This window comes from Halichondria panicea, chromosome 15 (assembly GCF_963675165.1).
Source record: "Halichondria panicea chromosome 15, odHalPani1.1, whole genome shotgun sequence".
Lineage (NCBI taxonomy): Eukaryota > Metazoa > Porifera > Demospongiae > Suberitida > Halichondriidae > Halichondria > Halichondria panicea.
Window position 1 is genome coordinate 5,440,835 of NC_087391.1, and position 15,780 is coordinate 5,456,614.

At 42.9% G+C, this 15,780-nt stretch overlaps 2 protein-coding genes across 2 annotated transcripts; one reads left to right on the forward strand and one right to left on the reverse strand.

The window, feature by feature from the left end:
* The first annotated feature begins 44 nt into the window (after positions 1-44).
* LOC135349126 (uncharacterized) lies at positions 45-11,784 on the forward strand. Its single transcript, XM_064547618.1, has 32 exons — positions 45-218; positions 334-627; positions 688-852; positions 942-1,283; positions 1,345-1,548; positions 1,707-1,856; positions 1,978-2,184; positions 2,443-2,568; positions 2,711-2,860; positions 3,138-3,293; positions 4,168-4,320; positions 4,485-4,655; positions 5,022-5,207; positions 5,384-5,740; positions 5,840-6,139; positions 6,204-6,328; positions 6,465-6,532; positions 6,594-6,757; positions 6,826-7,011; positions 7,399-7,644; positions 7,821-7,964; positions 8,129-8,157; positions 8,219-8,386; positions 8,460-8,539; positions 8,702-8,795; positions 8,907-8,961; positions 9,015-9,298; positions 9,405-9,545; positions 9,630-9,763; positions 9,859-10,121; positions 10,519-10,642; positions 10,770-11,784. Exons 1-32 carry the CDS (start codon positions 125-127, stop codon positions 11,623-11,625), a joined length of 6,216 nt encoding a protein of 2,071 aa, XP_064403688.1. The 5' UTR covers positions 45-124; the 3' UTR covers positions 11,626-11,784.
* Positions 11,785-12,398: 614 nt separating this feature from the next.
* Positions 12,399-15,779, reverse strand: LOC135349129 (endoglycoceramidase-like). The gene is made up of 16 exons (XM_064547619.1): positions 15,512-15,779; positions 15,218-15,423; positions 14,790-14,876; positions 14,525-14,628; positions 14,339-14,412; positions 14,201-14,285; positions 13,949-14,050; positions 13,815-13,891; positions 13,664-13,701; positions 13,481-13,598; positions 13,364-13,424; positions 13,244-13,308; positions 13,139-13,180; positions 13,021-13,080; positions 12,769-12,894; positions 12,399-12,710 (listed from the first exon to the last, which is right to left on the reverse strand). Exons 1-16 carry the CDS (start codon positions 15,575-15,577, stop codon positions 12,531-12,533), a joined length of 1,491 nt encoding a protein of 496 aa, XP_064403689.1. The 5' UTR covers positions 15,578-15,779; the 3' UTR covers positions 12,399-12,530.
* Position 15,780: the final 1 nt, after the last annotated feature.

The window sequence follows — 15,780 nt, forward strand, 5'->3', positions numbered from 1 at the left end:
GGTGGGCGTTGGAATGAGCCGGATATGAACTGTTAATTTTTCTTATTGCCAGAAGTGGCCTATAATTATAGTGTCAGCCCATGCATTGGCCAGATATTCACTACTTATTATAGAGAACACAAAGATGGCCAAGTACAGACTAGCTGTGGCTCTATTAGCTGCAGCACTGGGCTTGCTTACTACAGGAACTCTATCACAAGTAACATCAATCATTACCAGTAAGGTCTAATAGGTTGTAGCTCATTTAGCTCAGTATAGGCCTTAGTTATACAATACACAAGTAGTCAGTGCATTCAGCCCTATGCAGCAGCTATGTACGTTGTCATTGTGCAGATCCTCCAGCTGGCAGCACGGTAAACACATTCCCGGATAGTGCTGAATTTCAATGCTCTGTTGAAGTGAACGATACGCAAGTACAAATTCAGTGGTACATCGATGGAAATGAACTCAGAAGCAGCCTGATCATCGAGGGCTATAGCATATCTGCATCAACCACTGGGACCTTTGACAGCTTTCTGACTGTCCCTGCCCCAAGAGATTCCCCAGAAGTCTTTCCATTTTTTTTCAATATAACCTGTGCACCACCTGGATCCCCTGAGGCTTTCTATGCCAACTTCACTTTGATAGGTGAGCCACGCCCTTTATTGTACTGAAAACCCACTAATATTCTACTCCTCCACTATGCAGTTCAACTCGTAGATCTCCGGTTTGGACCGGTGGAGGGTGATGTGATTGCACCTGAAGGATTCAATGTCTCCGTCTGTGTGGACGCAATTATGGTAGCTGAGGGTGTTTCGTCACCCTTCCCCATTTCTGTTGATTTACGAGTGCTTCCACAATCCACAGCATCAGGTACCACCTCCACCTCAATTCAATGTTACTTGTGTATAAAGTATATATATACATGTGGACTGCTGCATGTGACTCAGTTTTCCCTGCAGGTGATGACTATGATATCCCACCATTCGTCTCATTTGATGGATTCATGGAAGTATGTGTGAATGTGTATATTGTCGATGATGGTGACAATACAGAGGACGTAGAAACAATTGAAATTCAGTTGGAGAATTCGAGTAGTTCAAACGCAAGAATTGTCCCAGGATCGTCTATTAGAATGATATCCATCCCTTGTACTGAGAATGCAGTGAGACTGACTGGTGGAGTTGACAGTGAACAGGGGAGAGTGGAGATTTGTTATCAGGGAGCCTGGGGGTCTGTCTGCACTGCTGAGTGGGACCAACCTGATGCACAAGTGGTGTGCAGGCAGCTGGGATTAATGGAACGTAAGTTATTCATTTGTTATAAGAGTACCAGTATTTTATGACGTTTTGTTAATTGCTACAGAACCGTCTGCATACGTGAATACCTTTGGAAATGTTTTCCCCAATGGAGGCGGAAGACCAGTGTTTAATGGTGCACAATGTGTTGGTACTGAGCCGGACCTGCTCAACTGCACCAGTGTGAGCGGTGGACTCTCAGCAAATGTTGTATGCCCGCTCGGTATTGGCAATACAAATGCTGCAGTAGACTGTGCAGGACGCACTGAACGTGAGTGGGCAGGCCACCTATAAATAGGAATAAGATGATGGTATCAAAGAAGCTAGCTGATCCTTCAAGTCTTTGTTTGTAGTTGAATGCAAGCCAATAATTAGCTCAAAATACTCAAAATAGGCATTGGAATACACTTCTATATATACTGACTGCAGCTTTATTCAACTTTGAGATGCCTCAAATGAACTTGGTTGAGGGAGATACTCCAGAAGTGTGTGTAGTGCTGGAGAGTGGAGTTATCACAGTGCCATTGATCATCGGGTTAGAAATCCCACCTATTGAGTCACCCACACCATCAGCAACATGTGAGTCATCATCACCTATAAATTATACTGGCATGAGATTTGGAAGCTTTGCAAGAACATGCATGCACTAAGTGCATGATAGCTTCACTTTATCAATGACTCACCACCTTGTTCTCAACAGTTCGTGTCGACTTTATAACCACACCTCCTCTGGATAATGAGATTCAAACACTGACTCTCACCTTTAACCCCGGCCAGACGTCCCAATGCTTCAATGTCACACTTTTAGACGATGATGATATCGAAAATACCGAGGAAATTATCTTTGAGTTAATCTCTTCCCTGCGATCTCCTCGTAGGCAAAGAATCCTCCTTATTGACAATGACAGTGAGTCTGTGTTATCATTATTATTGCAGTGCATATCATTCATATAGTCCTAAAGTTATCTTGTATTATTCACGTTACATACTCAAAGACCAAATACCAATGTTTGTTGTTTCACTAACAAAGGGATTGGCTGTATAGCCACAAAGTTACAGATGTAGCTTTGATTTTCAATGTATTTATAGATGTTGTGCACATGTGTGCATGCATATAATATAATAATATAGAGCGTACGCGTACAGCTACATGTACTTTGTGCAGTGAACTGTGGTAATGGCAGTTTGTGTGTTGATCGTGTCCAAGCCTCCACTCACTGTATCGATGTGATGAGAGTGTGCGATGGATTTACAGACTGTGTGGACAATTCTGACGAGACCAACTGCCCAGGTAATCATGCAGGCCTAAAACTAAAAAATGTTTGTAATTTGTCTGCTCTTAATATTGAATTTAAACTGTGTGCCCTACTCAAGCCATAGCAGCTAATTTGGTCAACTGTAATGTCATCCCGTATCTCTTTACATACATGCAGTTTGCCCTGGGGGCCAGTACACGTGTCTTTCAGAAGACACCTGTCTGAACTCCAGCATGATATGCGATGGCTACCCTGACTGTGTGGGCAGGCTACCTGGGCTTAGTCAAGTGTTGGGAGTAGACGAGTTTCAAGGATGCCCTCCTGATGGTATGTGCACAGGATGTGAAGTCATGCAAGTGTACGGGGGAGATCATACCACCACAGAGAGTCAAGTGCTTTGTTTGATTTTGCATATCAGGGCCTCTGTGACACTGTTGTGGTGTTAATGAATTCATAGTTCCCTATAAATGTCAAATTAGTTAGTGCTGCTGTAGAAAGGTCATTTAATAGCCTTCCTTATAATCGAGGTTGCTATGGTTCTGAATAGCAATTACCTTAACCTCATTGCTCATAGCTAATTTCTCTCTGCACTGCACATATGCAGGTTGTGTTCCTGGGTCTGTTGATTTGGTGGGAGGTGTGAGGGAGAGAGAGGGAGCTGTGAGAGTGTGTATGAATGGCAACCGTGTCCCAGTCAGTGCCACTGGACTCTCTATACTGGAGGCCAGTCTACTCTGCAGGGAGAGTGGGCTAGGGCAAGGTAGGCTGCATCATGTGTGAACATTAAATATGTTGAAAGAGTACACATGCATTGCATGCATGTGCATGTGGGCTTACTTGCAAACAAGAGCTCATACATTTCTTACAGTATAAAACACACATACGCACCTTCATAATGTAATTAGGGATTGAGTATCTTCAACTTTATATATATTGATTTAGCTAACTACCAATCATGAAAGTGTTCTGTCCATTAGATATAATTATGCGCTGTTTATATTGTCTATTGCATCCCGGGCAAGGTATATAGGCTGTACCAGAGCCACTGTATAGATACAGATAGCTAATGTTGCAAATCCCCTTCCCCCAGAATCTTTGCAACACACCAGTAAAGCGTAGAGCATTACACGTTCCTTAAATTGAATATGTGTACACGCAGGACAATTGTTATCTGTTTTACTACTTAAGTGTATATATGAGCATTTCCCATATAGCACAGTGCTCAACACTTTTATTCATGTGTTGCGGCCAACTTGAGTCTATTGTGTTAATCATTGTGGTAAGTGTGTGTGCTCATTTCAAGTGTTTATTAGGCATGCTATAGTAGTTAAGGGTATCATCATTATAGCCAAGAACTCTTGCTATAGCATGTACAGTACATGTAGTGCTTTCCTTATTTTCATAATAAATCAGTGTGTTGTGTCCACTGTCCTTATGAGCAATTTATGATGTTTAGTATGCCCTTTGCTCCCTAAAGATATGTGTACCACATTAATAATTATGAGGAATGCAAAGGTGTGTGTGTTTGTGCCAGTAAGGGTTTATAATTAACAAAAACACTTCCCTTAGAGAGATCATTGTATGGACTCAGTGTTGAAACATTGCATTACATTCGTCACACCTTACACATACAGGTGGCTACCCATACCCCACCAGTCGGCTGCCTACCACCACCGTGGTTACAGTGTCCTGCACAGATGGAGACACATCTCTCTCAGAGTGTGCCGTAAGCTTGGAATCAGCTCCTCTTAATCTTATGGGTCAACAAGCCTCCCTCACTTGCAGAGGTATGATATAGGGCTGGATGTATACATGTGAATGCAATGTAATTCAGCCGAGGCTCATGTGACCTGCATATACTATGGATCAACTGCAGATAATTACTATACTTAATCTATAGCTGTATAATTATACATACTCACATCAATTTCTTGTCTATACATGTATCCAGCTGAGACTTGCACTGATGGGCGTGTGAGGGTGGTGTCTGGTGATGGGTTGGAGTCGAGGGAGGGACGTGTGGAGGTATGCTACAGAGGAGTGTGGGGGGCCATCCTCGATGACAGGTGGACCAACAGAGATGCAGCTGTCGTCTGTAGAGAGATGGGATACCCGGCACAAGGTCAGTCTCCGAGGCATCGAAATGTATTTTTAGTAGTACAATAATAGTAGAATGGTGTTCTATTAATCACAATTTCATTGTTTGCAAACACACACCTCTAATATTCCAATTTGTCTATACATGTATACCAAAGTGCATTTGCACCAGAGTTATCACACACTTGCACACACACACACACACACACACACACACACACACACACACACACACACACACCCACACACACACGCACACACACACCCACACACACACACACCCACACACACACACACACACACACACACCCACACACACGCACACACACACACACCCACCCACACACACACACACACACACACACACACACACACACACACACACACACAGGAGCCATGCCAATCTTTGGTGCTGTGTATGATGATGAACTTCTGCCATTTGTTAGCAATGGTTTCACCTGTGCTGGTAATGAGAGTAGTATCATGGACTGCCCTGGCTCCACCCCCTTCCTCGACCCGCCTCAACTGGGAACACAATTTAATAGCATATTTAACATAGTCGGAGTGCGTTGCGATGGTGAGTGTCAATTATTAGTATGTTAATTACTGTGCAATCTTATTGATGAAAAAGTGAGAAGTTGATTCGAGTTTTTGTCTTGTCTCATGCATCTCTTTTCGGCGGCCTCTAGGGGTCGAGCAGATAACAGTAGTGTGTGTTTGTATAATTAGCTTCCCTCTTCCCTTCTCCCACAGACTACCAGTCTAATGGATGCACAGACATGGACGTGAGACTCACCTACAGGGGAGCTAGTGGCTACTCCGGCCAGTTTGAGATCTGCAATAACGGCATCTGGCAGAGAACATGTAGTAACAGCAATTTCGAACAAAATGCTGCTACTGCTGCCTGTAGTCAGCTCTTTGGGCTCTTTGGGTTCGTAAACCCACCTACACTGGCTACAATTACATCATTTCCTGAGGTTTTGTCCGAAACAGGTCCAGCGTATGATAGGGCGTTATTTTGTGGGTTATCAGATGCAAGTATTAGGAACTGTGGGTTCGAACCATCGGATATTTGTAACCCTGACAACCAGCCGACTGTCACCTGTCCCAGTAAGTCTTCTCGAAAGTTATCTTACCTGCAAATGACTTAGCTTTAGCCAAGTGATTGTAAACACACTGTATAATACGATCCCTCTGCTCCTCCCACAGGCCCTCCTGTGGTATACGTGTCACCAATCAGCGTGGATCATGTCTACCGAGTGGAGACTGGCTATATGCCTAGCGTCTCATGTGCAGTTGACTTAAACACAAATCCTTTAGCGTCTTTTTCACCAGGTGGTGGTTTGCCTGGTTTGCGCAAGAAGAGGGTGATTGCCCAGGCCCAGTTACCTTTAGAGTCTCGTAGAGTGTTCAATGAACCTGTCTTTGATGGGGGGATTAGAACATCGACTTGTTCAGCGTTTAATGGAGTGAATACAACTACTGTGAACATCACTGTTGAAGTACTTGGTATGTTGTTGCCATGGGTTACGTATCTATATATAACCCCTCCCCCACCCACTCACGCACATAGTTGGAGAAGGACCACCAGAATTTGCATTTCTTCAGATGTCAAGTTTCAGTTCTCAGCGTTTCGCACAACTTCCTAACTTGGCTACTATTGCCCCGCCCATCAACCTCGAACAGCTGCCAGAATCAGTGAGTGTTAGTGTTCATGTAGAGTCTCGGAACTAGTTGTATATAGTATAGTTTATGTGTGTGTTCCGCAGTCCCCCTCCCCCTCCCTGGTGTAACCAACCATACACACAGTTTGTCACCTCCCTCTCCCTTTTAGTTGCAGATGCTGATAAGTGAGAGAACACCCGGAGTGCAGATAGTGAGTAGCTGTGCGCTCATTGAGAGGTAAGAACACTTTAATCTAGCTTGTCTCACTAAAATTGACTAATTTCTTTCCATACAATAGTCCAATCGATGTAGAGAGAGGACTGGACAGGATCGAGTGTGAGATAGTCCACTATAACAGACCAGACCAGACCGAGGTGACCACAGCTGCTCAAGTTGCTACGAGACTAGGGACATTGCTAACACTGGTGAACACGCCAGCACTATTTAATATTGTAGTGATCGGTGAGTACTATGAGCTAGGTCATGTGATATCCTATGCCTGTCATGTGATACCGTCCATCCACGCACAGAACCGGCTCAGGTGGCATTCACTAGTCTTGAGAGTATTGCTGTTGAGGGAGATGGTGTTGTTACTATCTGTTTGGCCGTCATTAGCGGCGAGATAACCACACCCACTAACATAAATCTCACAACTTTCCCCGGCTTGTTAATTGACAGCCCCCCTGACACTGAGATAAATATAGCACTTGCAAGTGGTGAGTTGGTAATTAACTTGATCACTATTTATTGTATGTATTATATATACTATAGCTGTAAGGCTCCGGGACTCTTTCAGTTGCCATAACTTGAGTTCTGTCAATCCAATTTCACTGCTTTTGTGATTTTCTGCACTTAGAAAGAGATCTTTCAAATGGTACCATCAATGTTTATATTTGGGAGATGCTAATTTCAGCCCAATACCATGGATCCAAAGGCGAAAAATGATTAGGGTCCAAAAACAAAATTTTGAATTTAAACATGACATATGAAAAGTCTTTCTAAGCTTTCAGAAATCATAAAAATTTTGAATTTGGAACATCAAAACTCAGTTGAAAGATGTTCAACTACCCCCCCCACTTCCACTTATCACCATTTCCCTGCAGAGGGCACTGACTACAACATTGCTGGGGGGCTTGCCGAGGATGTTAACGGGTTCCCTGTTGTCCTAACACTGACCCTCCAAATCGGGGCCACTCAGGCGTGCTTCGATGTCGACATTGTGGACGATGCTGTGTTTGACGGGGAGAGTGACCGTGCTGTTGAGCAGGTGACCTTCTCCTACTCAGGCTCCTCCCCCACAGTGGCCAGAGTCAACCTCCGTCACACACTAGTCATCCTGGATAATGATCGTAAGATTTACACTCAGGCCAAAATATGCATTCTAGCTGTATAATTATAGCTCTAGAAGCTTTTCAAAATGAATGGCATATTCCTTATTTTTGTACATGGCTATGATTAACATTATTTTTGTATACTAGAGAAATTCCGTTAGCTTTTTTGCAATCCTAACTGTGTTGTTTCCTAGGTAACTGCTCGGCTGATTTTGGATTGGGTAGTCGTTTGTGTGCCAACACGGTGAGACTCAGTGTAGACTGCATCCTTCCGGCTCAAGTGTGTGACTTTAACACTGCCGACTGTCCCGATGTGTCCGATGAACTCAACTGTCCGTGTGAGTATTATACATTGAATATAATCACCATCAGTATTATAGTGTACTGCATATACAGTTATATCACCTGTGTGTGCAAGCTTAGCTGTTTAGTAGCCAGAGTATATTAAACTGTTAAGTTATTGCTCGTGTGCTTATGTTTGAACCCCTCCCAACACACACAGCTCCAATTGAGGATATTGTCAACCAAACAGTAAGTTTTGATAATTATAAAATCATTATTCATGCACAAACTTGTTAATAACTTTTTTTAGATATCAGTGGAGACCTACACCAACGTCAGTGAGGTTGTGTCGTCCTTTGCTGCCCTCTCCGAGAACAGGACGTTCCTTCAGACCATGCAGTTTCTGAATGATGTGTCCACCGTGTTGAACAACATCGCTAACTTGACCAACACCACAAATACTCGTATTAATGAAACGGTATGCTAGGATTTTATAAATCTATGAAACAAGATATCGATCGGTTGACTATTGTTGTTTATTTGATCTCCAGGTGGTGACAAATTTGGGTCAGACTTTGAACTCCCTCATACAATGGCAGCCCTCCAATCTTGAGGTCGACACCACCTCCAGGTACGGAATGCTCCTCTTAGAACATTGTGATGGTAGCAACAATTTAGCAAAAGATTTCTGTTGCCAAATAAGTTGATCTCAGAGAGCATAATTATAATTATATAGCTATAGTTGAATAAGACTGACATGTACGTATTAACATGTACCACCACCTACATACAGAATTGTTGAATCTTTTGAGGAGGTGGCAACACAATTTGCACAACAGTCCAACCTCACTATGGAATTCACTGATTTCACAATTGTCATTGAACTGGTGAATATATACTTTTGTTAATGTATCAGTAGAGCTAGGAATGTAGAGCTACATGTAGCTGCATGTACAATAACTGTGCAGCTGTTGACAACTGCTTGTTGCTCTGTTCAGGGGGCAACTGAAACATTTATGAGAGAAGGAAGAACAGAAGACTTTACCCGTATAGGTATGTATATATACGTTGGTTGTTTATCTCCTAGTACACCACCCCCCCCACAGCTGGAGTCTCCGCCTCCATCGCACTCCCACCCTCGCTCTTCAACCAGGTACCAGCTGACAGACGCATCATCGGTGTGTACTTTGCACTCTATGAAAACTCCGCTCTTTTGCCGACAAACTTGTCAGCTGTAGTGAGGGACAACGTGACGGTGCAGGAGACGTTTGTGGGTACTCCTATTGTGGCCGCTACCGTGGGACCTGGTATTGACTTTGGTGACGATGTTCCCCTCAATCCCCCTGTAGTCATCACACTAGGCCTGCTACCTCTATCAGAGAACGCAAGTGTAAGGACCCATCTCAATTTCTGTCTCTTCATAATCAGTGTTGCCAATCTAAATTCATTTTGTGTATCCCTACTTGTACAAGTTCTTCATTGTACTGTTCCTTCAGGCTAACCTCGGCACTGCTCGCTGTGTGTCCTGGGACTTCGTCACTGACAGCTGGATCACAGACGGTTGTACCACTGAAGTGGTGAATGAGACCACTTTCCGTTGCAGCTGTACCCATCTCACCAATTTTGCTGTGCTCGTTGTAAGTTCACTGACCATGGCCATGCAGTATATGCTGCAGTGATGGGTGTATAATTCAGTCTCCTGTACTTTTTTTCGCCCTCAGGACATTTGCCAAAGAGCTCAGGACTGTGTCAATAATGAGATAGTGGATCAGGTGCTCTCCTTTATAAGCTACATAGGCGTAGCGCTGTCTTGCGTAGGACTGGTGGTCACAATTATCACTCTAATTTTGTTCAAGTAAGTATCTTTCATAATTGTAGTGTGCCATTGTCTGTAGGCTTTTAGGATTTTTTTGGTGGACAAAGTTTAGCTGTGTTTTCTATGTTTTGCAGAAAACTGAGGGAGAGAGACAACTCGAAGTACCACATCCAGCTGTCCATAGCCATCCTGTGCATGCTCATTGTGTTTGCTGTGGGTATTGAACGTATCGAGGTGTACGGAGGCTGTGTGTTTGTGTCCATCCTCATCCACTACTTCTCTCTGGTGGCCGTCATGTGGATGGGGGCAGAGGCCTTGCTCATGTTTCAGAAACTAGTCATAGTCTTCATGAGTATCACGACCAAGTTTATTGTCATTCTGTCTCTAGTTTGTTGGTGTAAGTTTGCAAATAGGTATACAGTATGTAGTATCAAGGGCCTCAGTATTATGCATTAAATTGTCGTGCAACCTTTTCATCAGATTCTAGTTCACTCGAAGTGAGTCTATACACTAGTTTACATAATTATACACTGGAGGTTGATGTATAAGTTTGCTAATAGGTATACATGACGTATATAGTAGCATTTTTGAAAGAGTGGTACCACTTTACCATTTGCTGGACTGATTAGTGCAAGCCCTAGAGTTACATAATTTAAGTTTTATTGTTCTAGAAGCTTATGACCCACAAGGCAGCCGTAGCAAAGCAGCTTCAGTTTCTATAGTAACAATTCACCCCACCTCCTCCCTCCTAAATATCGACCATGCATTATTCACCCCCCCCCCCCCCCCCACAGTGTTCCCTCTGATTCCTGTCCTCATCCCGATGATCATTGATCTGGCTGACGGGACAACTCCCGAGACAGACCTCATCATCACTAGGAATGTGGACCCCTCCACTGGAGATGTCATTGGAGGATTGTGAGCTTAATTGTTTTTGCGTACAATGTCTGGATTGCAAGTCGATAGTAATTCAATTACAGTGCTGCATGTTTATATGGCTATGCATGATTAAGTGCATTGATTTGATGAGTGTTTTTGTATGCAGCTGCTTCCTCAAGCATCCTGGAGTGTTCTTTGGTGCTTTCCTGGCTCCTATATTTGCCATTATCCTCTTCAACATGGTCATCTTCATCTGGGTCATTGTCATCCTCCTAAAACACACTCGCGGAAAAATAGAGAGATCAAGTGAAAAAATGAGTTCCAAGACTGCCCTCAGACTCCTTGTGAGCATCTCAGGTGTTATGTTCCTGTTCGGCCTCACCTGGCTATTTGCTGTCTTCACGTTCAGTATTGATGGTAGCAACGTTGTTCGAACTGTCTTCCAAATTTTGTTCACTGTCTTTGTAGCATTCCAAGGCTTTTACATCTTTCTGTTCTTTGTTGTCTTCAACTCAGAGGCCCGTGAATCATGGAGAGAGTTTCTATCGTGTGGCCGCTACAAGTCCGAGCTCCTCCACCCCTCACAGTATAAGAACACAAGTTCTGCGGGAACAGGAACTCGTACTCACAAGACTAAGACGGGCACCACCATTGCATCATCTGCTGTAGTCAACACGAACAGCAAATCAGCCAATCTCGATTCTGAGGCTGGCCCACTCCCAGAGAAAATTGATTTGAACAATAATGATGAGAAACCAACAGATATTCCGCTAACATCCACGGGTCAAGCACAACTAGCTGAAGAAGGAGTGTCTACTTTCAGTCACCCCAATATCGTTGTCGAGAGTCAAGTGGACGGAGATGACGATGAGAAGACACCTCCAAATTGGTCAGACGCAAGCCCTGTTGCCAACGCCAGAGTCAAGCGCTACTCTACAAAGAAGGCTTCCAAGCACCACATTGAAGAGTATGAGATAGACTTTGAAAATGGTGACAGTGACCAAGAAGTGCCTGAAACTTAGAATCATCATACTCATATTCCGATTGTAACTGACTGTGTAGTGTTAATCATACAGTGTAGCTAGGCTTTATAAAATCATGTCATCACATGCAGGCAAGCATATCAGTAGTACCAGGAGTACCGGTGTCGGCATCCCCTGCAGTACTAATATTCAATCATATTATTATTATAATTATGTTCAAACTGAATAGAGTGGGTGTTGCAATCTGTTCAAGATACCACCATAGATCTATAGTAGTAGCTACACCTGAGAGGCTAAAAAACTCAGTAGATCTAGATCTACAAATTGCATGCATAGACTATAATTTATATGTATAGTCTCATGGTGTTCCTACATACCGATAATTATAGTCTGGATCGAGTTCATATAAGTAGATCTAGACTATACTGCTATAGATATATATAAGCATGATATATAAGGATAACTTTATTAATCCCTGCCTTCAAGGCTGCTTTGATGAGAAAACACCTCCGAATTGGTCAGCGCAAAACCCCGTTGTCAAGGCCAGGGTAAAGCGCTACTCTACAAAGAAGGTCTCCAAGCACCACATTGAAGAGTACTATACTTTGAAAATGGTGAAACTGACCAAGATTTGCCTATAAAGCTTAGTCATTAATTCTAACTGACTGTACATAGTTAATTATTATTGTGTAATCTATGCATAATAATGTAGCTACATGGGTACAATAATAACATCATGTCATCACATGCAGTAGTATTATTCTTTCATACTTTTTGTTATATGGCTGGCAAACTGAATTAACTGAGCAATCTTTTGTGCCAATAATTATCAAATAATTATTATGATTACAACAGAGATGCCAGCATAATATGAATATAAACTGCATATAAATAGTAGTCATGTTAATATAATGTACAGTTTATTATTAGAAGTCATTTTCTCTCTAACTCTTTGCTTCTATGGTGACTGTAACGATAGAGCCGTGGGGGAGGGTGGGATCATGCTGAACTTGAACTGTGTTATGTTTGGGAGAGGACCACATTACACCACCACCATCCTTGTCGCTAGTTTCCAAGGTAACAGTGTACCCCATCTGATAGTGTATGTCCTCGTTAAGGTAAATCTGTAAAAAAATAGTATAAATAAATTATATAATATTGGTGGCTGGCGAAACAACTCACTTCTGTAACAGTGGAAGAGCAAGCGTCAGTGATGGTGTATTTGAGAGAAAACTTGAGGCTATCGGGGTCGAATTTCATCTCCATAGCAACACCGGCCACAGCTTGGGCATAGGTCCGACTCATAGTCTGCACAAGTCACAATCATGTACATGTAATGACAGTACCAGAATAAAAGAATATACAATATAAAATGCACACATTAATATTAATCTGTGTGGTGTGTGTGTGTGTGTGTGTGTGTGTGTGCATTACCTTGACGAGGTCAGTGTTGAGGGTGCCGTTCACACCATTCCAGAAGCCATTGCTCGAACCCTGTGGGGTCAGGTATATGTTGACAAACGAGTATTTAATGACAGGGGTTTACTCTCACAGTGATGGGGACGTAGGCCTTGTAGTCCCAGCCAGTCCACGACTGTGTGTGTGTGGGTGGGGGGAGTGGTTTAGCGTGTGGGAGACAAATTATCAAAATTCTTACAATGAGATACTCATCAGCTTTTGCTAGAGTAGTTTTATCTCCAAGTCGAAACTCAGTGACGAAACCTGAAATGAAGAATAGATAATGAATTGATCCCAACATGCTTCAAGCCACTCCCACCTGCACAGCCGAGTTTCTCAATGTCCTTCTGCCTCTCATAGAATGTGATAGCGTCATTTAACTGAAATAAAAAACAGGTTCAAAACTTATTTGACTCAACTACACTGCCATCATTACCTGAGGGGGAATATAGAAATGCCATGCCAACACGCTCCTGTTCTGGTACTCGTGGCCACCGGGTACTTGACTGAATCCAACTCTAGTCTCGTCCCATGTGACACTCGTGAAGTAGACACTGTATGTATAGTCATGATAAGGGATGATGCATTATGACATCATTAGAGGGTGTGTTTACTGCACCTGTGTTTGTCGTCGTATTTCCTGATCATTGGGTTCAGCTGTAGGAGACAAAAACAATGAACTTTACACTGGCACATGCCTTATAAAATGCACACATATACACATGTACTGTACTAAATGTTTAATGGCACAATATTTGTAGTAGCCTCACAATTTCGTAGAAGGGAGCCAGGTTAATTTTATCAGCTTCAGTGGGCACTAACAGCTCAGGATTTTCGTAGATGTCACCTGCAGTGGAACATTGTTGTAATGCTAGTAGCTAGGCAACATTATTGAGCAGCTGACCTGCCCACGGTTCGTTGATGAGCTCATAACCGAGGACGTACTCATTATCTGCAAACTCTTGAGCCACTCTTCCCCAGAACGCCGCCATCTTGTCAGCCAGACCTACACAGGACCCTCTCATTAGTCGGTTATTAGCATCTGTCTAACAGTGCATACAAATATACGGTATACTGTAATCATGGTAGAGATTTGTCTTCCTTAATTATAACCCTTCAAACATTCCTACACTAAAGCAATTTTCACACTGCTCACCATTTGAGTTGTTGTACAGAGCTTGATAAGCAGCCCCTGTGGCGTGAGCAACCTGATAGGACGACCAGTCATGCTTGGCACAGTCCTGCATGTTCGGATCACATGACAATCATAGTACAGTCATGTGATACTACTAACCTCCGTTGTGGGGTAACCAGCCTCCTTGTCATAGGTATACGGTGTATCCAATGGAAATGGAAAGTCTTTGGCATCTGCGGACAAAGAAAACAATGACACAGAGCAGAGAAAATAAATACGAAATGAAGAAATCCAATTAAGAGTAAAATGACGAAGAGGATAAGAGGGGGTGGGTGGTTGACTCACTTCCCACGTCCACGGCCCAGTCTGGTATTCCCTCCCCACAGAACTTCTCTGAGAGGACGTCCTGGTGCATGTCCAATATCGTGTGGATGCCATACTCTCCAGCTCTGCACAAGAACACAGAGGGGAGAAATAGTCGGTTTGTAGTTTACTTTAACAGTCTCAAGGCTTTGAGTATTTAATCACCCAAAAACAAAATAGAAAAGCTTTGGATAACTAAAATTCCACGGAGAAGCAGATATTTTACTATTCTGATAGTATAGCTCACTTGTTGATGATGTCCCTGGAGGCAGCAAGGTAGGTATCGTTGTACTGTCCATTCTCAGGCTCGACCCCCGGCCACATCATACCATACCTGTGATGTGGGTAACATGATCTTCATTACACTTAGGAATGACATTTCTAGATCATCACCTGAACTCATATTTTAGCAATATGTGCACTGCTTGAATATAAGTCGATTGCTATGCTAGTACTGTATAGCAAAGGATAAAATTTTCGTGAGCAAGCTGACCTCCATAAAATATTTCCCCATGAAAACTTAGGCGTGGTTTACTGGAACGCATGCAATGCAGTACAGGCAATGCAGCCAAACTAATATTTACTTACAAAAATCACCGTGTTCGAGTTGAACGAATTTTTACCCCATGAAAAATTACCCGCTATAAGGTAATTTAGCCAGTGTGTTAATTATACCTGATAGCATTGAGTCCCCAGCTCTGTAATAGTTTCATGTCCTCCTCACAAAAGCTCCAGTATGGGTCGAACTTGTCCGTGCGCGGTATCCAGGGGGGACCCTTCACTACCACGTTGGCACCATGGAAATATCGCTCCCTCCCAGTGCCATCTATTATCCGATGTGTGGTTGTGTTGACTTGCAGTATGTCCGGGGACGCCAATACCTGAGTGGATATTCATGAATTCTAAATTCGTAGGACAAAAAAAACCACAACTTAGTTTCAAACTACAAACCACAAACCCCAAACTTACCCTGGTGGATGTAAACACGAACAATAATACCACTGCAGACAGGCCTTTGGTTATCATGGTTATCATTGTCTCTGTACTGTAGTAGTAGACTAGTAGATATATATGTAGACTTCTTGTGGAGTTAAAACAGTAAACTAAAAGCCACCTGCGCTCACTTCACAGCCGTTTTTCACTCAGTCAGACCATCCTACAATAAATCAGCAGAGGCAACATGTATTTACAATTAAAAGTCATGCGACATGTATTTACAATTAAAAGTCATATGATAT